General features: G+C 50.1%; 1 protein-coding gene across 1 annotated transcript in view; it reads right to left on the bottom strand.

Annotated features, from left to right (window-relative positions):
• The window catches only part of MMGT1 (membrane magnesium transporter 1), a 167,133-nt gene extending 165,696 nt beyond the window's left edge, over positions 1-1,437 (bottom strand). Inside the window, exon 1 of the mRNA XM_069612819.1 lies at positions 1,155-1,437. Within this exon, the coding sequence (XP_069468920.1) occupies positions 1,155-1,233 (79 nt within the window). The 5' untranslated portion in view covers positions 1,234-1,437. The remainder of the gene's footprint in view (positions 1-1,154) is intronic.
• Between the last annotated feature and the right edge of the window lie 24,540 nt (positions 1,438-25,977).

The raw sequence follows: 25,977 nt of genomic DNA, 5'->3' as shown, positions 1-25,977 counted from the left end.
ATCTCCACAGAAGGGCGAAAGCCTGAATCACCACACCAGGATTCGGACAGGTAGGAACGCTTAATTGGGTCAGTTCACTGACATACATCCTTGCAGACGGAAGCTAGAGATCCTTAAATTTGTGTATCCATGGGATTCTTACTTGACATTAGTGAAGATACGAAGTACAGCCGACTAGGCCAAATAAGAGAACGTCAGCCAGTCATTTTTTTGGTAGAAGGACCATATATAAGGTCATAATTAAATTGCACGATGCAAGTGTCGTGGCGAAAGATGCCACATGCGACATTGGAGCCAATTGCTAGCTATGGTTAATTTGTGAATAGTGAAGTTGAAGGTAAGACCTTGTTGGCCATGACTGATCCTGCGCCCCTGTCCCAGCTTCCAAAACACAATCAAACTCCATGATCTACTCACTGCTAAAAACAGCAAGGCGTGGTCTCTCTACCCACAATGGCAGCCAAATGCCATCCTTCTTGAGCTCGTGCAGCCTATTAAAACTACATCCCATAAAGTACCTACCTAGCAAGGGGGGAGTGGGCCATAAAATGGTATCGGGCACTAACGACAAAAACATTACAGACCCTATTTGAAACTGGTAGCACTTTTAGTACCACCTAATAGCCAAAACTAAAAACGGCCGATAGTTGCACATGGCAATTGGTTCCGTTTGTATCAAATTGCTTAGTAGTGGCCAAGACTACGTTTTCTGCTAAATTGTGCATTTTAAAGAATGATTCTTCGGTAACGTGGGTCAATAATACTAGCTGCTGCACAGTGACGTAACTCAACAAACTGTTCCATTACATTGCCCTATTTCCATATAAACCAGTCGGCGTCCGGTACCTACACAGACTGCCACTAACCTCCCTGAACAATATATCGCATGATCTATATTCCCTGGAGTTTACAGAGCCAGTGCCCTCAATGTATCACCCTCTTCCACAAGAGGGCACCAACACCCATCCCTAAACAGTACTCCATATGCAGGAGAGCCAAATTAATCGGACCATCCTCCCAGTGTGTCGCCGTGACCACTTGTCCAGCACTGCCGCCCCAGGTGCCGTTCGCTCTCTACCATTGCAGGCATCGTGTACTGACGGCCGGGATGAGTCGAGCGACGTCTTTCCCCCGCAACCACCCCCTGCACTCACGCTGGGCAGCAGAGAAGGCGGCATGGGCTAGGGCGAACAAGCCGAGGCCCACTAGCCCCTTCCAGATTGTAGACGCCATGATCAGCTGCTGCTGCTGCTGCTGCTGCCTCTTCCCGAGGCTGCCTGTTCCGCTCGCCGCGCGCACTGATTACGTCACAGGAAAAGGGGCCTTCAGCGCAGGATGGGGCGGAGAGTAGAGCCTGTCACTGTCAGCGGTTGACATTGACTTCTGGAAAGCGAGAGAAATCTTGCCCGGCAAAGTTGTATGGCACAAGATGCTCTAGCCATAGTAGCAGATACAGCGAAGCCGGTATTGCAGGATGCACACGCTATACGTGAAGGCGAAGTTTTTTGTAATTGTGTTTTACTTTGTTTCTCTTTCATTTATACGTACATAGCTGTCTACTTATGGTGACGAGATGTCCCGGTTTCCCCGGGATGGTCCCAGTATTTGGTGCTCTATCCCACCTTTCTCAAGATTATGTTGCCATTGGAAACTGCAGCGGTCCCGGTTTTTTGTAGTATAGGTCTTTATAGATGGTAGGCACGAATGCACAATCTCGCACTTAAGATAGTGTTAGTTTGTGATGAATAATTATAATATGCCTAGCTCTCAACTCACACGCTTTTGGCGGGTGTCACTGCCTTGTAAAGTGCTGACTCACCCGCCAAGCCTCCAGCACGCCTATTCAGTTCAATGGGCTCTCACCCGCCAAAAACAAAATAGGGTGTTTTCACCCGCCTTTGTTGCACAAATGGTTGAGAGCTATGTAAAATGTGTTTCTTTGAACAGTAACACTTTAACCCTCTTCTCCTCCAAATGCTACTGAAGTGCAGTGCCTTGACGGCCACTTTCAAGAGTTAGTCCTACTTTTATGTTAGTTGCCATGTCTCGGTTTTTTACTTTTTAAATCTGGTCACTGTTACGTCTTTCGCAAAGGCGCGCGTGCACGAGCCTCGTTCCGGGCAGCGCATGCGCCCGTGTAATAAAGACGGTCTGTGCGGCAGTTGCCGCCGGGACCGTGGAACGTACAGACGTGTGTATTATTGTGTCTGCGAATGTATGCATGCGTGTGCTAATACAGGGCGGCCCGAAGCACGGGCTCGCCCATCACATTGGCGACGAGGACGGATTGTGGTGAGGAAGACATTTTGACACGCGCCAGCGTGTTAATAGCAGTTTTCTTCTCCAACACATTACGGACCCGACGAGAGTGATGGCGGCCATTTGCATTTTCACACGTGAGGCAGTAACGGCCCGAGAGGGTGCTTGTGCGCTGCCCATGTGCTGGAGAAGACAACAAGCTTCGATTTTTGGAACTCCTGTGGTTCTCCAGTCCAGAGGACCACAGAATTAACTGGGCAAGAAGTTTTCCACGGCAGAGTGCTGGAAAGCTTTTTTCAAGCCAGAAGACAGTGCCAGTGACAGGTACCAAGGCAGATGCACTACTGGACATTGCAGCACATGCTACAAGGTACGTGTGTGCTTGTGTAAAGTCAGGTTTGCGGCCTCCAGGATAGAGGGAGGTGCCTGTGCAACCTGTGAAAATGACAGACAGTGACAGAGAGGCAACCGCGCCAGCAAGAGTGCCACGTCGGCAACAGGGCTCGCTGCAGCCAATGCAAGAATTTGACACCTCCGGCCCACCTTCAAAATTGGGCCCGAAATTACTCCTGTGGATCAAGAAATTGGAAATGTTTTTCACAGCAACAGGAGAGACCGACGATGAGGCAAAGAGGGCCACGCTGCTCTATTCTGCGGGCACGGACGTTCTTCGCATATATGAATCCTTGAACCTGCAGGTAGTGACGTATGCAACTGTCAAGACGGCGCTCCATAATCATTTTATTCCGTTATCCAACGTGGACTATGATAGATTCCTCATGTGCGGGGAGAAGCAGCACGAGGATGATCTCTCGACCAGTTCTGCGCACGTCTGCGGCAGATGGCAAGTACCTGCAGGTGGGACAATACAGAAGATATGATTCGCAATCAGGTGATCCAAGGTTGCAGTTCTGGCAAGTTACGTAGACAGATTCTGCGCGAGCAAGGTATGTCCCTAACACAGATACTAGGCAGCGGCAGGGTGTTCGAGCTTGCCGAGGCAAAGATGGATGCCGCAGTTCGCCTGGGCAAATGTAAAGAAGCGTTTGCGGTGGGGAGGCAGGCCACGTCAAAGTCACGTTGGAGCCAGAGGAGACAGGAGACGGCACCTGCTCAGGGGACTTCGACTATATGCCAATACTGTGGGTATGATCTGCCCCACTCTGAGGACTGTCCGGCCAAGGCCAGAGTCTGCTGGAGGTGCAGCACTCCCGGTCACTATGACAGAATGTGTCGCGCAGCTGCTCCGGTAGCAACACACCGGGGGCCGGCGAGGGCAAGCAGTGGTGGCTTCAGGAGACAACGGAGCATCGCAGCGCTGGAGCAGGACACTCAAAGGCTCAACATCTCGGAGGAAGAGGAGGAGGAGGAGGAGGAGGAAGAAATCTTCATTTCCAATTTGGCGACCGGGACAAAGAAAAGGAGACAACTGACATGCGTTGTGGACATTCAGGGTGCCCCCACGAAGGTACTGATTGACACAGGGGCCTCTGTGTGTGTACTTGCCACCGAGCACTATAAGGCCTTCCCAGGCCCGCCTCCGCTAGACGTCTCGAAGGCCAAGATATTCACTTTTGGGGGTGACATACCATTGCCCATTCAAGGGGTGTTCATGGTGCCCGTAACTCGGGGGACCAGGACTATCAAAGCGAGATTCTTTGTCACCGACGTCAGTCCGCACTCACTGCTAAGCTGTGCTGCGTCGGAGGCGCTGGACATTGTGCACTTTGCCCTTGAGGTGTACCAGGTGGATGTGGATCAACTCCTAGACAAATTTTCCAGCATCTTTCAGGGAGTGGGCAAACTGAAGGCTTCCCCGGTGCGCCTACACATCGACAACCCCATTCGGCCCACGGCACTAAAACATCGCCGCATCCCCTTTCACCTCCGGGAGCAGATGGAGAAGGAACTACAACTACTCGTCGAGATGGACATCACTGAGAGGGTTGAAGGGCCGACGCTTTGGGTTTCGCCTATCGTGGTGGCGCCGAAAACTAAACAGCCGGGTGCCGTCCGCATTTGCGTGGACATTCGTCTCCCGAATGCTGCTATCAAAAGTGAAAGGCACATAACACCTACGCTGGACGATATCGTAGGAGAACTGCAGGGGGCCAAGGTGTTCTCCAAGTTGGATCTGAGGTCGGGGTATCACAAGCTAGAACTCCACCAAGATTCGAGATACATTACGACCTTTACAACTCATGAGGGCCTCTATGTGACTTGTAAAGTACCCTTGGCTTTTCATCCCCTGTGCACACACTCTCCTCACCTGAGTCTTCCGAGTCGATGGTCTCTTGAAGGCCTCGACGTGCCAGGTAGTCTCTCTCCTTTTTAAGGTGCGTGTGCTTGTCACGGAGTGAAGCCACAGTGACCGATGGGTAAGAAACAGCGGCACCGGGACCTTCCTTCCGGAATCAAGCCAGAAATGCAGGGAAAAACCCGTAAGGGTAAAAAAACCCTGATCAGAGGTGCCAAGACTCTTGACAGGTGGCCGGTGGTTCAATAGGTGGTAAAGCAATAGGGGATCTCCAACACTGAGGTAGTAGCCCTCAATACGTCCAAGCCCAATGGTAACACCAGGCCGTACGAGCTGACGGAGAAGGCAGCAACAGGAGGCTGCGGAAGTAGCAAACTCTTCCGAAAGGGTCTTCGGGGAAGCACGGAAGTATGTCCACAAACCGCCTGGCCCAGTAGAACGAGGAAAAATGAAGGTAAGTGGAAGAGAGCGAGAGAATATGAGTGAAGTAGCAAGAGGGAGAAGGAGAGAGAGAGAGAGAGAGAGCGAGAGTGAGAGATAGAGAAAGAGAGAGAGCGCTGGAGGAAAAAGGCACAGCAAGCGCCGCTCAGGTAAGCGGCAGAGAAAATGAATAGACGAAAAGAGCCGTGTTCCGAGGACGGGAACACCAAAAAGTAAAACAAGAAGAAAAACTCCTCTGGAAATCCAAGGCGGGGAGCAGAGGACTAGCGAGGGACCCAAAGTCGAGAGATAAACAAACAGTGGGGGTTGCAACGCAACGTCCTGCCGGGAGGCGGGGTCTTAAATACTCCCGGCAGCGTTGCATCCCGTGCTTGGAGCAGGCGGCAGTGAACACAGAGAAGGGACTAAAGCACCCTTCCTCTGTGGCTCCTCAAACTCCAACGCGGAAGTAATCGCCAGTCACGGCGATGTGCGTGACTGCGAATGACAGTATGCCCCCCCCTAGAGTGCAACCAACCAGGCTTACCCGGGTGCAGGCGATGGAACCTGGCCAACAGCTGAGGGGCATGTACTTGAGAAGCCGGCTCCCAGGAATCCTCCGATTCCGGGTAACCCTTCCATGACAGGAGGTATTCCAACCGACCATGAAGAAACCTAGAATCACGGACGGCGGAAACCTCGTATTCCTCCTGGTCGGTTGCAGTGACAGGAAGATCCCGGTTGAGAGACCGGCGATGTGGATCTGGATAGTAAGGTTTAAGAAGAGAGGCATGAAAGACAGGGTGTATTGGTCTAAGAGATGGAGAGAGTTGTAGACGGAAGGCAACAGGATTGACCTTGGTGAGAATGGGGAAAGGGCCCAAGAAACGTGGAGACAGTTTGGAAGGTCTTGTCCATCTGGGAAGGAATCTGGTGGACAGCCACACCTTGTCTCCAGGTTTCCATGAAGGTGCTTCTCTACGATGCTTGTCAGCTTCAGCCTTGTTCCGCCGTCTGCTATTCTCCAAACTTAGCAACGTGTTGTTCCTGGCCTCCCGAATATTCCTTAACACCTCTTCGGCGGTTGGAGAGTTGGAAAAACTGGGCACCTTGGGCATTAGGTATCGCGGGTGAACTCCGTAGGTACAAAAAAAGGGGAAAAACCTGTGGCAGTGTGCCTGGAATTGTTGTAAACAAATTCCGCAGTAGGGAGTAGAGAGACCCAATTCTCTTGATGCTGAGATATGAAGCATCGTAAGTATTGCTCCAGAGTCGCGTTAAGTCGTTCCGTTTGGCCATTAGTTTGTGGGTGGAAGCCAGAGGAAAGAGCCTTTTCTATTCCCAATCGAGTACATAAAGCTGTCCAGAATTTAGAAATGTACTGACTTCCTCGATCAGATATGATTTTGTCGGGGAGGCCATGAAGTTTGAAAACATCTCGAGCAAATGTCTCTGCCATCTTAGTGGCAGAAGGGAGTCCCGGAAGAGGAGAGAAATGAGCTAATTTGAATAGAGTGTCCACCGTGACCATGATACATGTGCCTGACTCGGATTCAGGAAGCTCCACTATGAAGTCCGTGGAGATGAGTCCCCACGGGCGAGTCGGCATCTCTGCTTGGGTGAGAAGCCCTAGGGGCTTACCAGAGGCATATTTGGCTCTGGCACAAGTCGGGCAGGTCTTCGCATAATTTAACACTTCTCTCCTGATGTTGGGCCAAAGAAACGACCTAGAGATAAGTTCCAACGTGCCGTCTCCACTTCTGTGTCCGCCTAGGCGTGAGTCATGGCACCATTTTAGGACTTTCCGGCGTAGCGGCCCTTCAGGGATATAGCACCTTTTCTTGTAGAAGACCCAACCGTCCTTGATTTGGAAGGGGGAGTCAGAGGATAAAGAGATATGAGGTGCCTCTTGTGCGACAGCAGCCTTGACTTCCTGAAGGAAAGAACCCACCGTGGCTAGGATCTGATTTCTGTGAAACAATGGTTCAGTCTTGACCACTACTGATTCCGAGTGAGAGTCCTTGTGAGACAAAGCGTCAGCTAGACGATTGAGTGACCCAGGGATGTACGTGATCTGAAAGTTGTACTGAGAAAATAGGTAGGCCCATCTAGCCTGCCTGGAGTTCGAACATTCCATGTCCTGTAAGGCCTTCAGATTCTTGTGGTCGGTGCGAATGAGGAACCGATGACGGGCACCCATGAGAAGGTGCCTCCATTCCTCACAAGCCAACTTCATTGCCAATAATTCTTTCTCCAGAACAGAGTAGTTGAGTTGGCTGGGAGAAAGAGTCTTAGAGAGATAGGCGACAGGATGTTCCACCTCCTTGATAGTCTGAAGTAAGACAGCCCCAACCGCTATAGCGGAGGCGTCTGTTTCCAGAATAAAAGGAAGTGTTTGGTCGGGATGTTGCAGAATCGGGGCGGAACAGAAGAGGGTTTTCAAGTGACAGAAACTTTCTTCCGCCTCAATGGACCAAGAGAAAGGATAGGCCGTTTTCTTCAGGAGACGAGTGATGGGAAACACCACCTCTGAAAAGTTGGGAATGAATCTCCGGTAGTAATTTGAAAGACCCAAGAACCTCTGGACTTCCCGGACGGATGTCGGGGCTGGCCAGTCGAGAATGACTTGCACCTTGTCGGGATCCATAGTGATCCCTCTTTCTGACAATACATAGCCCAGATAGTGTACTGAAGATACGGCGAATCTGCACTTCTCCTCCTTGACCATTAGATTGTTTTCCTTGAGCCGCTCCAGAACTTGTCGTACTTGTTCGATGTGCTCTCTCATGTTAGGGGAATACACCAAGATATCATCCAAATAGATGATGATAGAGATGGAGAGCATGTCGGAGAACATTCGGTCCATGAACCTCTGAAATATCGCTGGGGCGTTCACCAAACCGAACGGCATTACCTTGTATTCAAATAAGCCCAGGGGAGTACGAAACGCGGTTTTCCACTCATCGCCCTTGGCAACCCGCAATAGATGGTATGCGTTGCGAAGATCCAGTTTAGTAAAGACTCGAGCACCTTGCACAGCCTCGATAATGTCCGTGATAAGGGGCATAGGATACCGGTCACGGACTGTCACCTTATTTAGGCCCCTGTAGTCAATGCAGGGTCGAAGGTCGGCGGAATCTCTCTTCTTAATGAAAAACAAAGGGGCTCCTGCTGGAGACTTTGAAGGTTGGATGAGACCATTCTCCATGTTGGTATCTAAGTATCTCCGAAGAACCTGTCTCTCGGTCTTGACTCCTTGTAGCTCCTGGGACATGGCCTGGAAAGCCTTCCATAGCTCTTGGACCTGTTCCTCAGCTGACATCGTAACACTCTTTGGCGTTGCAATCTGTGACTTGTAAAGTACCCTTGGCTTTTCTTCCCCTGTGCACACACTCTCCTCACCTGAGTCTTCCGAGTCGATGGTCTCTTGAAGGCCTCGACGTGCCAGGTAGTCTCTCTCCTTTTTAAGGTGCGTGTGCTTGTCACGGAGTGAAGCCACAGTGACCGCTGGGTAAGAAACAGCGGCACCGGGACCTTTCTTCCAGAATCAAGCCAGAAATGCAGGGAAAAACCCGTAAGGGAAAAAAAACCCTGATCAGAGGTGCCAAGACTCTTGACAGGTGGCCGGTGGTTCAATAGGTGGTAAAGCAATAGGGGATCTCCAACACTGAGGTAGTAGCCCTCAATACCTCCAAGTCCAATGGTAACACCAGGCCGTACGAGCTGACGGAGAAGGCAGCAACAGGAGGCTGCGGAAGTAGCAAACTCTTCCGAAAGGGTCTTCGGGGAAGCACGGAAGTATGTCCACAAACTGCCTGGCCCAGTAGAATGAGGAAAAATGAAGGTAAGTGGAAGAGAGCGAGAGAATATGAGTGAAGGAGCAAGAGGGAGAAGGAGAGAGAGAGAGAGAGAGCGAGAGAGAGAGATAGAGAAAGAGAGAGAGCACTGGAGGAAAAAGGCACAGCAAGTGCCGCTCAGGTAAGCGGTGGAGAAAATTAATAGACGAAAAGAGCCGTGTTCGGAGGACGGGAACACCAAAAAGTAAAACAAGAAGAAAAACTCTTCTGGAAATCCAAGGCGGGGAGCAGAGGACTAGCGAGGGACCCAAAGTCGAGAGATAAACAAACAGTGGGGGTTGCAACGCAACGTCCTGCCGGGAGGCGGGGTCTTAAATACTCCCGGCAGCGTTGCGTCCCGTGCTTGGAGCAGGCGGCAGTGAACACAGAGAAGGGACTAAAGCACCCTTCCTCTGTGGCTCCTCAAACTCCAACGCGGAAGTAATCGCCAGTCACGGCGATGTGCGTGACTGCGAATGATACTCTATCAGTTTAAACGCCTCAGTTTTGGTATCTCTTCCGCGGCCGAAGTCTTCCAAAACGCCATTAGGGGAGCGCTAGCTGGTCTCAAAGGGGTACTCAATATGAGTGATGACATTCTGGTTTTTGCTGAGTCCCAGGCCCAGCATATGAAGAGATTGGAGTCCACCTTGCACAGGTTGAGAGAACTGGGCCTCACCCTACATAGAGGGAAGTGTGAGTTCTTCAAGGACCGCATTGGGTTCTTTGGGTTCATCTTCACGCCACCGGTGTATCGCCAGATCCTGAGAAAATCGAGGACATCCGAGAGGCAGCGGCGCCCCAGTAATCCACAGAGGTGCGCAGTTTTTTGGGGATGGTTAATTACTGCGGACGCTTCATCAAAGGCCTGGCGTCCCTGTCCGAACCTCTCCGTGCGTTGACCAAAAATGACGCCACATGGGTATGGGACAAGAGAGAACAGGAAGCTTTCCTGGAGATCAAGAGGGCTCTCTCCGATCGCGACACAATGTCGTATTTTGACCCCACCGCCGAATCGAAAATCGTTGTAGATGCCAGCCCGGTGGGACTGGGCGCCGTTCTCATGCAATCAGACGCCAGAGGAGATATGCGCCCCATTGCCTTCGCGAGCAAGGCTCTCACAGACACCGAAAGACGCTACTCGCAGATCGAGAGGGAGGCATTGGCGATCCTGTGGGGCTGCCGGCATTTTCGCCTGTACATCCTCGGAAAACCGGTAACAGTTGTGACTGACCACAAGCCACTCTTGCCTATCCTAGCAGGCGTATCGTCAAAGCCCCCACCGCGGATCGAGCACTGGATGTTTGCGCTCATAGAGTATGGCGTCAAGCTAGTGTACAGGCCCGGGACTAACAATCCGGCGGATTACCTGTCCCACCACCCGAACTATGAGAGAGGTCAGGGGCCCAGTGAGCTGGTGGAGTGCCAGGAGTTTGTTTACAACATTGTGGAGAACGCGATGCCGGTGGCACTGTCGAGGGAAACAGTGGCCGAAGAATCATTAACCGACGAAGTGTTTAAAGTCATACAGACCGCGATCTGAAGTGGAGACTGGAAAGAGGTGCTCCAGAACAACACCAGGAGAGATGTCAGGACTCAGAGAGACCTCCAAGCCCTCTGGAGAGTAAAGGATGAGCTTTCAATCTCGGACGATGGGCTGCTGCTGCGTGGGCGACAGATTGTTGTTCCCCAGTCTCTGAGGGCCCGCGTACTGGATCTGGCCCACACAGGTCATCAGGGGGTCGCAAAGACAAAGGCACGGCTGAAACCCAAAGTGTGGTTCCCGGATCTAGAAAGTCTTGTGGAGATGCACGTGAGGAGGTGCCTGCCATGCCAAGCGGCTAGCCCCCTGGAAAGAGCACCACCTATCAGCTCCATGGAAAGAAGTGAGAGACCGTGGGGCACTGTCCATGCTGACGTTGGGTTTACCGGGAGGGGCATGTTTTTTTTGGCCGTAGTCGACCAGTGGTCGAGATATCTGGAAGTGGAGATAGAGGAGTCAACAGCAAGCAACCACACCATTATGGCCCTGGACAAGATGTTCGCGACTCATGGCTTCCCAGAGATACTGTGCTCGGCCACCGTTCACGAAGAGCCTGTTTGCCCAGTACTTGAGGGAGAAAGGGATCCAGCACCGAAAGGTGTCACCACTCTGGCCTCGTGCAAATGGGGAAGCCGAAAGACTAATGAGGACTCTTAACAAGGTATTCAGAATATCGGCCAATGGAGGTGGTGACTTGAAGAAGAAACTGGTTGAGTTCCTTCGTGAATACGGCACCACAGCACACCAGTCGACTGGAGTTGCCCCGGCCGAAGCGTTGTTTGGGCTCTGCCCGAGAGGCCTAATACCGGAGGTGGAGGGCCGTGAGCCCGGGGTTATTGACAATGACAAGGTCCGAGAGGAGAAAGCTGCACGCAATGAGAGAGAGAGCGCGAGGAGAGGTCTGCAAGAAAAGGAGGTTGCTGTAGGAGATTCAGTGCTTGTGTGGACCCGACGACCCGAAGGCAAACTGTCGCTCCCCTATGAGCCCCAACCATGGACAGTTACGCACGTCAAGGGAACGATGGTAACCGCGGCCAGCGAAAGGGGGACCGTCACACGCAACAGATCTTTCTTCAAGAAAGTGGACGTCCCACGCCAGGAGGAAGAGCCGGAAGGTGTTACCCCACCAGAGGCAACAGCCGAGAACCTAGTCGTGGACATGCCCATGGACTTGCCGCCACGGTCAGATACACCGCTGCCAACCCCACGGAGTAGCAGCCGGTATCCCGTGCGACATGGTCGCAAACTGCCTGTTCGCCTCAAGGACTATGTCCTGGACTGAGCTGATGCCCGAGTCAGCCCAGCGGCCCACATTGGGTCTGTTTACAGTTGTTAGGTTCAGGTTCTGTTCAAGTTGTTTTTCTGTTTAAAGAAAAGGAGGGATGTTACGTCTTTCGCCAAGGCGCGCATGAGCGAGCCTCATTCCGGGCCGCGCATGTGCCCGTGTAATAAAGACGGTCCGTGCCCAGTTGCCGCCGGGACCCTGGAACGTACAGACGTGTGTATCATTGTGTCTGCGAATGTATGCATGCGTGTGCTAGTACAGGGCGGCCCGAGGCACGGGCTCGCCCATCACAGTCACCCTATGTCTACTAGCTCCTGACATTCCTCATTTGTGACTTTCCCACACTTGCTTGGGCGCTCGCCTTGTCCGAAGGAAAGGAGTAGACTAGCCCAATGAGTAATATTGGCGCTGGGAGGGTAGTGTTGGGATTTCACATTTCTGACATGTTCCCAACCAGCAATGCAGTATGCCAGCCTAAGTACAGTGCAACGAGGTGAGACATGAACTTTATCATCTAAAGAACAGCCACGTTTTCAGCTTGCTTGTGTGTGACATTTCCATGTTTTCAGTGTACTTCCATGTGACACTTCTGTTACATCAGAGAGGCCTCGCCTTGGTGAGGTCTCTCCAACTAATAAATGACACATAGCCCACTTGCTTACACTGGGGCCCCATGCCTGCAAATAACTTGTGCGCACGGGGTAGCCCATATTCATTGACTTGGCCATGTGACTCCCCAATGTTATGTTGACGTCACCACAACGTCCTCTAAGGAGGAGAGGCAGTCGCGGACAAAGTTCCAAGCGAGTCAGGCGTATGATTGATCGCACTGCGCTTAGTGCGCGCAGTGGGCCGGTTCTCGAGTCTTATGTAAATGGGAGCACCAGCACTGTTACAACACTGGCGACGAGGCCAAAGTGATCTGGCCCTACACAATTAAAGGCATGGAATCCGTGAGGAGGAAAACACACCTTCTCTCTTTATCTCTTTCCCCCCCACCTCGCAAGCCCAACGCAGCACAGACATCTCTATCGAACGTGTGGTGACCCACCAGTGAATGGGCAAAAGCTGACCAGCACACAACAGTGACCTCAACACCGGAAGCATGCTGTATGTGTAGGTGCAACCTACTCGATGCAGCAGCAGGGGTAAGGTGTAGGAAAATGCTACGCTACCGCCCACAGGTAGCCACCCACGCCAAATGATCATACAAAATGGCTGCCACTCCAGCGACCACTGCTACGTTTGCACCAAATTTCAGCCCAAACCACATGCCACATGGATACAGGCTTAGATGGATTATTTAATATTTATTTTTCTCCTTGCTCAGCACTTTTCCTTTTCCCCCCTCCCATGCACTTTTCCCTTCTTCCTCTCCCATGCACTTGCACATTCTCAATGTCACTGGACCTAGTAAGATCGTTGTTTTTGTTCTCCCTTGTTCCCCTCCTATGCCTTGTTGCGCTATGAAACACTTGTGTACGAGCGCGATACAAATAAAATATCAATATCAATACGGGGGACAAGGAGGGGTACCTTTAGCCCTGTTTGACCCTTGATTGGAGCCAATGTAAGTGGGACCCAGATAAGCCCTGTGGTTGCGGAAATTTGAAATGGCGATGGATTTCAAAGATATCACCACACCTGGAAGGATGCGCTCACACCTGCTACTGAGCGTAGGTGATGGCACACAGTCTATTCTCTTTTTAAAACTTTTGTTTAATACAACAGCAGACATCTTACTTTATTGACAAACCATATGGACAGAGATGCAGTGACATGGTAAAATACATACACTGAAGTACCGCAGATCACCAAAATATTGAATGCATAGTGTTGGTCACAGTGAGTTGTCCCACACTAATAAACACTAGAGGGTCGTCCTAGTCATTCCCTCACATTCATTTGTTTGCAAAAGGTAATCTCGAAAAGGTCCCTAAATGTCCTTCGGTCTACATCTGGATATAACCATCGCAGTATAACCCTCTTCCCTTTCGTTAGAATAGGTTAGCTCCTTAAGCCACTCCGCTCCACTAGAAGCTGTTTTGGATTTGCAGTGTTTCAAAATGCATTTCTTAGCAATCATACAACTCAGATTGAAGAGCTTGTGAACCTTTACAGAGACCTTCCCGATGTCTCCCAGGTGGTACTTCGGGGAAGAGAGAGTAACAGAGGTATTTGTGTAATATCATATAAGACGTCCGCGACCTGTTGCCAGAACTGAGTAATCATCGGGCAGTACCAGTACATATGGAAGGTCTCTGCATTAGTCCTACCACATTTCACGCATTCGTTACTGACATACGGAGCAAATTTCGAAATGGCTCAATATTTTAAACTGTATTAACCCAAACTTTATGTTAAGGGAAACATCTTTCTTCAAGCGACACCAGCGGAATCATTGATCTTCGTGTATTGTAATGTGTAAATATGTCTCCCATTTCTCCCTAGCATTATTGGCCGATATCTGACTAGCCTGACACACCTTGTACAGTCTAGACACAAGCCTCCTAGGGTCCCCGCTGCACGCTACAATTTCAACGGGCTCGCAAGTATCTGGCTCCTGAGGGAACGAGGGCCATCGGCAGCGAGGGCCATCGGCAGCGAGACAGAGCCCTCATCCTAATGTATTGTAGTGACCTAATCGGGTTGTCACTGAAGAAGGCCATGGTGTCGGCGGCAGTAAGGCTCCGTTGATCTCCACAAAGGCGCTTTGCTCCAGCATGGTCCATCACCATGCATACTCTTTTTTTGTGAGGTTCCGGAGGTGCTCGGATAGGGAAGCCGGATTCTGTATGAACCTGCCGCAGTACATAACCATTCTGAGGAAGATCCGTACCTCGGACACATTCATGGGGGCACCTGCCTCTCTGATGTTCACTTTTGCCGGATCGGGAGAGATCCCCCTTCCTGCAACACAAATCCGAAGAATTCAATCCTCTTCTGCAAGAAGGCACATTTGTCTTTGTGTTAGGGGAGTACCAGCTGTTGGATTTGTTTCAAGACATTGCCTAGTCTTTCCAGGTATTCTTGGTCTGACTTGGCATACACCATGATGTTGCTTATGTTGATGGCACCCTCCAAACCGTCCAGGGCCCCCGGGATGGTCTTTTGAAAGACCTCTGCGGCCGTCGAAATTCCAAAGTTCAGGCGTTTGTACCTATACAGCCCCCTGTGCGTTGTGAATGTGGTAATGTAATTGGACTCTGGATCCAGAACCAGTTGGTGATAGCCAGACCTCTAGCTTTGAGAAATATCGAGAGCCTTGGAGATCAGCTAAAATACCATCCACGGTTGGCGTGATGTCTTTTCCGTCGTATGGCTCTGTTCGAGGTACATATCTACGGAAATGCATATAGAATCTGGCTGCTTAGGTTTATTTTCAATGAAGATGGGAGAGACCCAAGGGGTCGGCCCTTCCACCTCCTCATGATATCCATACTGACTAAATTGCCAGTTCTTTCTCAACATAATGCCTCAAAAGAAACGGCACCTGTCCGTGCTTCAGTGCAATAGGCTGTATCGTGGAGTCAATATAAAGGCGTATTGGGTAACATGTGAGCTTCCATCCCCCGTAAATTTACCCGCCTACCGGGTGAGCAGGGACTGAATGTCTTCCAGATATGCACCAAAGACAAAGTTAACTATGTGCAATGCTTCAGCAGCGGGCACCCTAAGAGCGTCACATGGCTCACTTTGGTGACAAAGAACATAGCCCTGTTGGAAGCGTCGTTATGATGAACAGGAGCCACGAACATTCCTAGTGGATGTTTTCCACCAAATGTGAAAATGCTCACGTGGGTGTCCTTCAGGGGTGGGGCATTGTTCATTTGCCAGTAGTGTTCCTCTGCCATAACGCTCACCGATGTCCCTGTGTCGATCAGCACTGGAATTTGGGAGTCACAGATACGGACTATGCATTCTGGCTGATGCCTCTTGGATATTTGCAGCTCGGCCATCCTCAATATGAAGAGTACATCTTCTTATTCTTCCTCTTGCTCCTCTTGATCGTCCACATCTGGCGGAGGCTGCTCCACCTGGGCTACCTTGCGTGTTGATCTTTGAAACAATTGTCTTGTTGAGGTTTGCCCCCCTCGAGTGCGTGGACAGCGCAGGTGCACGGCATACGCAAACAAAGTGGTTCACCATGCCGCATATGTGAGCATTTGCTGCGCAGTCTTTGGTGTTGTAAGAAACTCATGGTGGCAACAGCAAAGACAGAAACAAGTGACCAGAGTTCAAAGGTCTTTATTAAACTGTAAGTGCAGGGTGGAAGAACACCTAACCTAAATCTAAAATGGGAGCAAGCGTCAACTATAAAATGAAAAATAAAGCAGTCCTTGCGCATCTTGTCAAAGTAAAAAGCCTATACTAAAAACCTATTGCCAATTCCTTACAACTAATTACAGAAAGAGTGTGGGATAATGTTCTCCATAAAGAAAGAAGTATTCATAAAGAATAAGTCAGAATGTGATTGCCAAGGGTCTCCCTTCCCCATGTTTTGAGCACAGGACGAGATGGATCTCCTGAGCACAGCACACACTCGAGCTTTCCCAGCACGTGTCGACAGTTCTATGTCAGCTATCAGGTTCTTGAATGGTTAAATCTCTTTTAACAAAAAGTCTCTTGCCTTCGAGGGCCTGATGCATTTAATAAACAAACACAAAGTTCTGTACCATTTATACTTTGGGTGACGGCTTCACCCTGGGTCCCCCTCTTCCGGGCGTAGATCCTTCACCATTCAACAAAACAACTAAACAGTTCCTTTTCTCATTGAACTTTGAGTGAGGACTTTTCATTCCTGGATCTCCCTCGGACGCAACTGACAAGGGGGACAATTCACTTCCCCTAGTCTTCTTGCCTTCACAAATCCTAATGTCTTTTTAAACAGTTCTTCGGGCTTTGCCCCTGGTTATCGGCTTCCCTCTGCCGGGTTCACTCTCGGCAACTTTTACCAAACAGCTCACTATGGGACTTTAGACTTCGCCCATTCCGGTTAGCATCCCTCTGCCGGGATCACTCTTGCCAACTTTACGAAACACAGTTCCTATGCTGATTTCACCATGCAGGATTCCTTTCCCTTCTTCACAATCATCTGTCTGTCAAAGAATTTTGATGGTACAGAGGATTTTACAACACCCTGTATGATGACCACTTTGACCTCCCTTCGCCTCTTCCCACAGCCTTTTGATTACGGTAGTCTCTACCTTTGGGTAATCGCCCAGAGTTTCCTGCATGAGCACCCAAGTGATGCCGGATGCCTCTGTTGCAGGCTTTCCCCCACTTTCTCAACAGTTCCCTTAAGCCTTACAAAGTTCAAATTAGCTGCTTGCTACTTTTTGTTCAACACAGCCCAGTTTCTTATCAACTCTCCCCTCGACTCACCGGTTGTGATGAACCGTTTGGCTTTCTTCTCCTTTCGAGTCAAGGTAGGTACCACAGAGACCAACGTCTCTTCTCAGCTTGGTTATCAGCAGAGGAGGGTCTTGTGTACCATTGACATCTGCTGCAACACACGCTGCCTTTGTTCACGGTCTTATGCTTCTGTCGGCGGGAGGTTTTACGGGTCTTGATTGGAAAGGGCAAGGTCACTTCTCTCCTTGTCACCTTCTCAGTATTCGCCGTCTTTCACCTCCTCTTGAACTGCCATGCTGAGTTAGCTCTCACTTCATGTGGTCTGCCTTATCCGTCGTGTGCTCTTGTGCTCCAGCTTTTATCCCTGTGGGGAAGGGAAAGGGCAGTCAGGTGTGTGTGATTTTTGTCAATTGCCTGACTTTGCCTGACTCTTAGGTTGGGACATGTCAGGTGAACAGCTCTGAATTTAGTCAGTTGTCTTTCGTGTTATGCAAAGGTGTTGGTGTCAGAAAGGTAGGAAGTTAGAGTGTTCAAGTATCCTACGAGATATATGGAGAAAGAGGTTATGGGATTACAGTTCTCGTGCTAGGGGTTTGGGTAAGTTCGGAAGGGTGAGATTGGTAGGGGTTGTGGAATTAACGTAGAACACCAGAATTTCTATTGTGACCTGAACATTGGGGGTTGTGGGAGTGGTAGTGTGTTGTCAATGCAATATAGTGGGGTTCGGGAGACAACAATTAAAGGGATGTTAAAAAGAATGACCAGGAGTGTTCTGGGAGATAACAGAAAAACAAGGATTCTGGGATTTGTGGTTTTTGAGTGTAGCGGGGTGGTTGGATTTTATTTAGGGAGTTTCTTTGGTTGGAAAGGTGGTGGATGTAGAATAACCAAAGAACGCTTCAGGGTGGTTGGATTGTATTAAGGGAGCTTCTTTGGTTGGAAAGGAGGTGGATGTAGAATAACCAACAAAAAGCTTCAGGGACTTTGTCCCTGGTAGAATACTGCCTCTCTCCTGGGGTATTCCTCCAAGCACAGCCCCTGGCTCCGCTACCCAGGTGATCCTCCCTCACTCGTCCACCCCCAGGGTTGGGATCTGACCGGTATCGGTCGCCATGATGATTGTTCTACGGAAGAGTATCTGGACCCACGTGTTACCATCAGCTCCTCTGTGGGCTCCTCTGGGTCTCGGCTAGCTGGCAAGTGAGTGATCTCTTGAAGTCCCTTTGGATGCTGGGGACAGGGTGCACAAGCACTCTCACTGGAGCTGCAACCCTTTTTACTTTTCTTGTGGGTTTCTCTGGCCCTTTGCCGGTTGGCAAGTGAGTGAATTCTAGAAACCCTCTCTGATATTGGGGACAGGGCGCACAAGCACTCTCACAGGAGCTGCATCCCTCTGTCCCTTTTACAATTATCTTGGCCTGGCAGATGCAATGGGATGCTCCTGATAGGGCGTACATGCACTCCTCTGAGAGCTGCTAACCCATTCACATGGACAGTGTGTCTGCCTGCACGGGGGCCGTACAGAATTGTTCCTTTATATATATTTGTTTTCTTTGGCTTCGTTTACATGCTGGTCGTCTGGCCAGGCCTGCTCTTGGGGAACCCTGGGGAGCACAGTGGAGGCCGAAGCAGATAAGGGGACGCAGCTCACTGCATCGTTGCACTCACCGGAGTGGTGGTGCGCATGCAAGCCTTGTGTCGCACATGGTTCAGCACAGCATCATGCTAGCAGCACCAGCTGTGAAGAGTCCGCTCACACTGCAACCCGAAACAGCCGGTGAACAAGCAGGATTCTGCCATGTAGAGTACATCACCAGTGTAACATCAGAGAGGCCTCGCCCTGGTGAGGTCTGTCCGACTAATAAATTACCCAGAGACCACTTGCTTACACTGGGGACCTGTACCTGCAAATAATTCATGCACACAGGGTAGCCCATATTTATTGACTTCGCCATGTGACTCCCCACATCACATACACCTTAAAGAGGCACACACCACAACAGGACTTATGCGTGCGAATATACTGTTAGCTTAGTGTTGTATATTGATAATGATGCACAGGAGACTGCCGGGTTGCTGATGGTACTTGTTTATTCAGTTCTGGACATCAGCTTCTATAATGCATAAACTCTGCAACATATAACTGGGAAACAGGCCCTACAGCTTTGCTTTACAGCCTAATAAGTATTTGGGCTCTGAACATACACTTCTGGTCAGTCCTATAAAGGAGCGCACAGGAGCCGATGTTGCTCCCTTCCCTAGCTCCTTCTCACTGCCGCGCGCTGTGCGCGGGAGTCGCTCTTCCGCTTTTGCACCGAGACCTTGCGAGACCGGGAAGTCTCGCGATATCTCTACACATCTCCTTTTGATAATGCAAAACAGGTTACTGCAGGACATAGTCATTGTATCTCACCGGTCTTCTGTGTTCCCTTCTCGGCCGGTTGTCCCTCTCGCATCTGGCATCCTGCTTTTTATCATCTTCTTGAGCAACCGTGGGTGCATCTGCTTCACCTTCTTCCTCTTCGACCTCTTTCCTACCTGTCTGCGGCTCTCGTTCTCTCTCTGCCTCTCTGTCCGGTACTTCATAGGGTTCGGGTCCTTCATGGGTCTTTTCTCTCTCTTGACTCTTCTCGAACATGGCTACTCTCTCCATGTTCCATGTGCGGCCGTCCTCAGTGCGGACGTGGTTGGTTCCTCTGTGAATCCCTTTTATGGGTCTGCTGAACCTTGAGCCAGTCATTTGGTCTTTGGTCGGTAAGCGTATTTTAATCCAATCTCCTTCTTTTACCTCTCACCCTTATTTTGTCCTTCTTCTTCTGTCGCTCCACCTTTTCATGCATGCCTTGCTGTTCTCTATTCTCCACACTACTTCCGACATGTCTACTTCATCGTCTTCTCTTAATCTGGCCAACCACGGTGGCACTAATGTGGAGGCTGCTCTCTTCCCTCTCAACATGCGAAATGGGGAGATTTGAGTGATGCCGTTGGGAGTCAGTCTGTGAGCTGCGATGGCCTCTTTGGTCGTCTTGAGGGGATCCATTCCCAAAGCGGGCGTTAATTGGATGGCTCCTTTGATAAATCTGTTGGCTCTCTCCACAAGTCCATTGGCTTGGGGATGATATAATGCTGCTTTCTTCTGGTAAATGTTATGTTTCTTCAGGAACAACTCCATGACCCTAGATATTAACTGTACCCCGTTGTCTGTCACTAACTCGCTGGGGAGCCCTTCCCTCTGGAAGAGGGCGGTAAGGACTTCTATTACGGTGGCAGTCGTGATGTTGGGGACGAACTCTGCTTCGACCCACTTTGATAGGTAATCCACTAACACTATGCCAGATCGATGTTTGGGCGCCATTGCTTCCAGTGGTTCAATAAAGTCCAGGCCTACTTTTGACCACACAGTTTCAGGTATTTCAGTGGGAATCATGGGAGCTTGTCTGATCTTCAAGTGTTTGTCACTGTTGAGACACTCATGGCATCTCTCGATCATTGTACGAATCTCCTGATCCATGGAGGGCCACCAGTAGGCTTCTCTCACTCTTCGTCGCGTCATGGTGTTTCTTAAATGTCCTGCATGGGCTCTGCACAGGATGGTTTTCCTCATGCCTGTGGGCGGGATTACTTGGTCGGTTTTCATGATTATGCCGTCAGTCTCTGAGATTTCATCTGCCACTTTCCAATAGGTCTCAGTCCCTCTGGCACTGCCCTTTCATCTGGCCATCCATTCTTGATCCATTCCCTGATTCTGACCATGGTGGGGTCTTTCCCATCTTCTTCCATCCAATGTCTTTCGCTCATCTCTAGGTAGTCTGGGGCCCTGAGGTCTATAATGGATGCTATTATGATTTCTTCTTGCAAGAAGGTGGTGGCTTTGTCTTTTCCTTCTGGCAATCTTGACATGCAGTCTGCCTGCGAATTCTTCCACCCTGAGATGTGTTGTACCTCAAATGTGTATTCTTCCAGCTTGGCTGCTATGCGTGCCAACCTGGGTGTCGACACTTTGGTGCCTCCTGGGCTGAGCATATGGATGAGGGGCTTGTGGTCGGTGACTAACTTGAACTCCGTGCCCCATACGTGCGTCCTGAAGTGTTCCACAGCCCATGCACAAGCCAGCATCTCCTTCTCGACTGTGGAATAAATTTGTCCAGCTGGTGATGGGGCCTTGGAGGCAAATGCAACCACATGTTCCGTGTCTCCTTTTTTCTGGGTGAGGACGGCTCCTAGTCCGTACGCGCTGGCATCCGTGGTAATGACCGTGCACCAGTCTGGATGGAACGGTTGTAGGCACGGCGCTTTCACTATGTGTCGTTTGATGCTTTCCACCGCTTTCTTCTGAGCTTCTTGCCACGTGTATTCTGACCTTTTTTTAAGGAGTTCACGAAGTGGCGCTGAGGTTTCTGAAAATTTGGGGACGAATTTGGCGTAATATTCCGCCAGACCTAGGAATGACCTCACCTCGTCTTTGTTGGTGGGTTCGGGAGCTTTGATTATTGCTCGCAGCAGGTTTTGCTTGGGGCGTATGCCTTGCTCTGATATCTTGTACCCCAAATATTCGACTTCTTGTGCTTTGAGTACACATTTCTCGTACCTTAGTTTCACTCCCGCTTCTTGGAGCTTGGTAAGGACCGTCTTCAACGTGGCATCATGTGTTTGTTCATCTGCAGCGTATACCAGGATATCGTCCTGGAAATAGTACACGTTCTTGACATTTCGCAGTAGTGCGTCCATCATGCGTTGAAACGCTGAGGCTGCGGATGATAGGCCGAACGGCATCTTCGTGAACTGATAGGTGCCAAACGGGGTGGTGAATGCGGTCAATGGCTTGGAGTCCTTATGTAACTGTATTTGATGGTACGCGTCCCTCATATCTAACTTGGAGAACACTCTGGCCTCCTTCATCATGAGGATTAACTCGTTGATGCTTGTCAGGGGGTAGCTGTCCGCGATTACTTCCAGGTTTAGACTGCGGAGATCAATGCATACCCTTAACTCTTGTGAATTTTGTTTTTTTATAAGTACGAACGGGCTCAGCTACTCTGATGCTTCGATTTCCTCGATGGTGCCTTCTTTCATCATTTTGTCCAGTTGGCTTCTGAGCGTGTCTCTTGCAGTCGCAGCTACTGGCCTTACTCTGTGTTTGACTGGGACTGCGTTGGCTTTGAGTAGTATTTTGTGGACGAAGCCTTTGATGTGTCCAGGAACTTCCGAGAATAGTTTTGGATAATCTTCTCAGGCTACCGGCGCTCCTCTAGAACTGACTGACAGTACCTGGTCCTCTGTGCTGGGGTACAACTTGATTTTCAGTTTTGCCTGATCATCCCAACCTAATACTGCTGGGCCTTCATGACTGAAATATACTTTTGTGGTGGTCTCTCTCCCTTTGAACTCCACCTTTCCTTTGATGTAGCCCAGCAAGTCAATAGATGCGCCTCCCAACACTGTGGGCCTGATCACGACTTTGGCAGTAACGCCGGTGGTATTACCGCTGGCGGTATTAGCCCTACCGCCAAACTCCCCGGCGCTAATAGCACCGGATCACGAGTTCGGCGGTAATGTCATTCCCCATTCCCCATTGAGCCCATTCGGGAATGCCCCATTCCCCATTGGGCTCAATGGTGAAAATTTGCGCTCTTACTGCCGGCGGATTTCCCACTGGCGGTAATAGCGTGAATTTTTGGCGGATTTCCCCCCCGCCAAGAGCTGGGGCGAAATCCGCCGAAGTCCTGATTTGGCGGACCCTTAAATCCGACAGTAATAGCCCGACCGCCGGATTTAAGGGTTACCGCCAAAGTCGTGATGAGGCCCTGTGGGCTTGTGCCGAGTGCTGAACACTTTGACTGTCTCTGTGCCCATCATCTCTTTGTATGTGCGCAGGGGTATAATCGTTAAATCAGAGCCCGAGTCGGCCATGACTCTCGTTTCCAGTCCGTTTATTTTAATGGCACAGTGAGGCCTTTCTCTCCTGGCCCGTGGGCTGTTCACCATTATAACAGTAGGCCTCCCCGCTTCGTCAGAGGACAATTCCCTCTCTGTGTTGTGTTCAGCGTTGACACTGGTGACTTTTTTGTTTCGCCATCGGCACACTATTGAGAAATGTCCAATCTTTTTGCACACTGAGCATTCTTTGTCCCTTGCTGGGCACTCTTTGTCAAAGGCCAAGTGTTTTGTGCTGGTGCACCTGTGACATTTTAGTGGTTCTTTCCTTGTCCATTTCCCTTCTCTCGTGTCGAAGACCGGCTACTCCTTCTTTGGGCGGAACGCTATCGCTTGTACTTCCGCCGGGCTGTGCCCACTTGTGTATTCTTTCCTCCTCCCTGCAGTCTCTTCCACTGCTCTCGCGATTTCGATGGCTTTTTCCAACTGCAGTTCTTTCTCTTGAATGAATTTGTCTTGGAACTTCCTGCTGTTGGTATGAACCACCAGCATGTCGTAGATCAAACCTTCTGCGTTGTTTCCGAAGTTGCACAGCGCAGCCAATTCGTGTAGTTTGGTCACATAATCGTCTACTGGGTCGGACGCTTCCTCTTTGCGGCTGTAAAACCGTATCCTGTGTAGAACAGTATTCTACTTGCTGGTGAATCTCTTGACTATTCTTCTAACAGCTTCTTTAAATACATCATCATTGTGGCTGGCCACTGGCTCAGCGGTGAGACTTTCGAACACTCTTTGGCCTTCGACGCCCAGAGCATTCAGTAGCATGGCTCTAGATATGAGGTGAATAAGGGTTGCCATTGTGGCCAAGGAATGGCAGGCCTACCTGGTGTTTGAAGAAATAGTGGTGGTGGTGTTGCTCCTTGCATGGCGCCGTGTGGGTTTCAGTCTTGATCCTCGTCGCCAATGATGTTGTATATTGATAATGATGCACAGGGGACTGCCGGGTTGCTGATGGTACTTGTTTATTCAGTTCTGGCCATCAGCTTCTATAATGCATAAACTCTGCAACATATAACTGGGCAACAGGCCCTACAGCTTTACTTTACAGCCTAATAAGTATTTGGGCTCTGAACATACACTTCTGGTTAGTACTTTAAAGGAGCGCACGGGAGCCGATGTTGCTCCTTGCCCTCACTCCCGCTCTCTGCCACGCGCTGAGCACGGGAGCGCTCTTCCGCTTTTGCGCCGAGATCTTGCGAGACCGGGAAGTCTCGCGATATCTCTACACTTAGCTAAGCACTTATGGCCATGTAATATTGTTTATTCTTTTTGTGTCTATAGTGCCTTACGCTAAGGTGCTTTATTTCAGGTTCTGCAGCCTTTTCTGCAATGCATATGTCAATAAAGAGACGTAAAATAGACGTATCACTAGTATAGGGTATATGCAAGCTCTCTATGCGTCTTATTTACCTTTTTTTCTGGAAATCATTGTCTCCACTTTATAGCAACTTTAAGGCCACAGTTATAGTTGCACCCAACAGTCTTCGTATTTGGGTCTTAGGGATTCTATCCTCACAGTTCTCTGTTTCTATGGGAAAACAAAGAAAGGAAAATGCCAGTCTACTCTGTGATAACTACTGATAGGTGCATATTTTAGCAAGAAACACTGGGTGGTGTAATTATGGTACAACTGGCGCTGTATACCCTGGATTGTTAAGCTGCCCAATAGTAGTATCCATGCAAAGTAACTTCTGAGTAAGCCCATTTTGAAAATCTTGCAATGTTGACAGACTGTCCATGTTGTCATTTAACTATAGTTGAGTGAAGGCACTGGTTTTATTTGTGCGACGGAGCTGCAGGACTGTGTTTGACTCCTAAATACAGTTTTTACCCCAGCCAGCTCCCCCTCCACACAGCACTGTGAGCACTGGGCTCCTGCTGTATTTCGGGAGGCGGAGCCACTGAGGAACACGTGACGCGGTCACGTGACTTTGTGAGGACCTACAAATCTGCCGCAAAGCCGCCCGCGCGGCGTTGAGTGAAGGCACTGGTTTTATTTGTGCGACGGAGCTGCAGGACTGTGTTTGACTCCAAAATACTGTTTTTACCCCAGCCATCTCCCCCCACCACACAGCACTGCAAGCACTGGGCTCTTGCTGTATTTCAGAAGGCAGAGCCGCTGAGGAACACGTGACGCGGTCACGTGACTTCGTGAGGACCTACAAATCTGCTGCGATGCCGCCTGAGCGGCGTTCAGTGAAGGCACTGGTTTTATATGTGCGACGGAGCTGCAGGACTGTGTTTGACTCCTAAATACTGTTTTTACCTCAGCCAGCTCCCCCCTCCACACAGCACTGCGAGCACTGGGCTCTTGCTGTATTTCGGGAGGCAGAGCTGCTGAGGAACACGTGACGCGGTCACTTGACTTCGTGAGGACCTACAAATCTGCTGCGAAGCCGCCCGAGCGGCGTTGAGTGAAGGCACTGGTTTTATTTGTGCGACGGAGCTGCAGGACTGTGTTTGACTCCTAAATACTGTTTTTACCCCAGCCAGCTCCCCCCTCCACACAGCACTGCGAGCACTGGGCTCTTGCTGTATTTCGGGAGGCGTAGCCGCTGAGGAACACATGACGCGGTCACGTGACTTTTTTGAGGACCTAAAAATTTGCAGCGAAACCACCCTTGTGGCATAAGCCCTGGTGGCAGAAGGGCTGGTGCTGTTCGCCGTGGACGGCTGCCGGATGTTGCACTATAGTAAGCATTTTATCTTTTGAGAATTCTGGTATTCATATCTGGTCTGAATACCCTTCAAGCTGCTGACTTTGCTGCTGACTTTGGTAACACAGTTGTGTGTTACCAGAGAATGCGGGGTTTGCAGATTTAGCACCATAACTGCAAACTCTTTGATCTGGTTACACGCATCTTCACTTTAAGGTGCCCTGCGCCTAGCGTAATAACCCTGGACCTGCACATATTTATATTTTAATCTGTTTTAGAAGCTTACCTACCTCACCTTCCTTAAGGCTTTCTTAACACTTTCTACAACTATGAGGTCTGGCTTACGCAGTCAAAAGGGTTCTTCTATGCTCCTAGATGCTATTTTAGCAGACCCTTTGGGTAGCAGCCAATCACTTCCTACATTGTTTAAG

Source organism: Ambystoma mexicanum, chromosome 5p (genome assembly GCF_040938575.1).
Source record: "Ambystoma mexicanum isolate Mex_15411 chromosome 5p, UKY_AmexF1_1, whole genome shotgun sequence".
Lineage (NCBI taxonomy): Eukaryota > Metazoa > Chordata > Amphibia > Caudata > Ambystomatidae > Ambystoma > Ambystoma mexicanum.
Note: the sequence above shows the minus strand (reverse complement) of the source record. Positions and strands in the feature narration are given on the sequence as shown.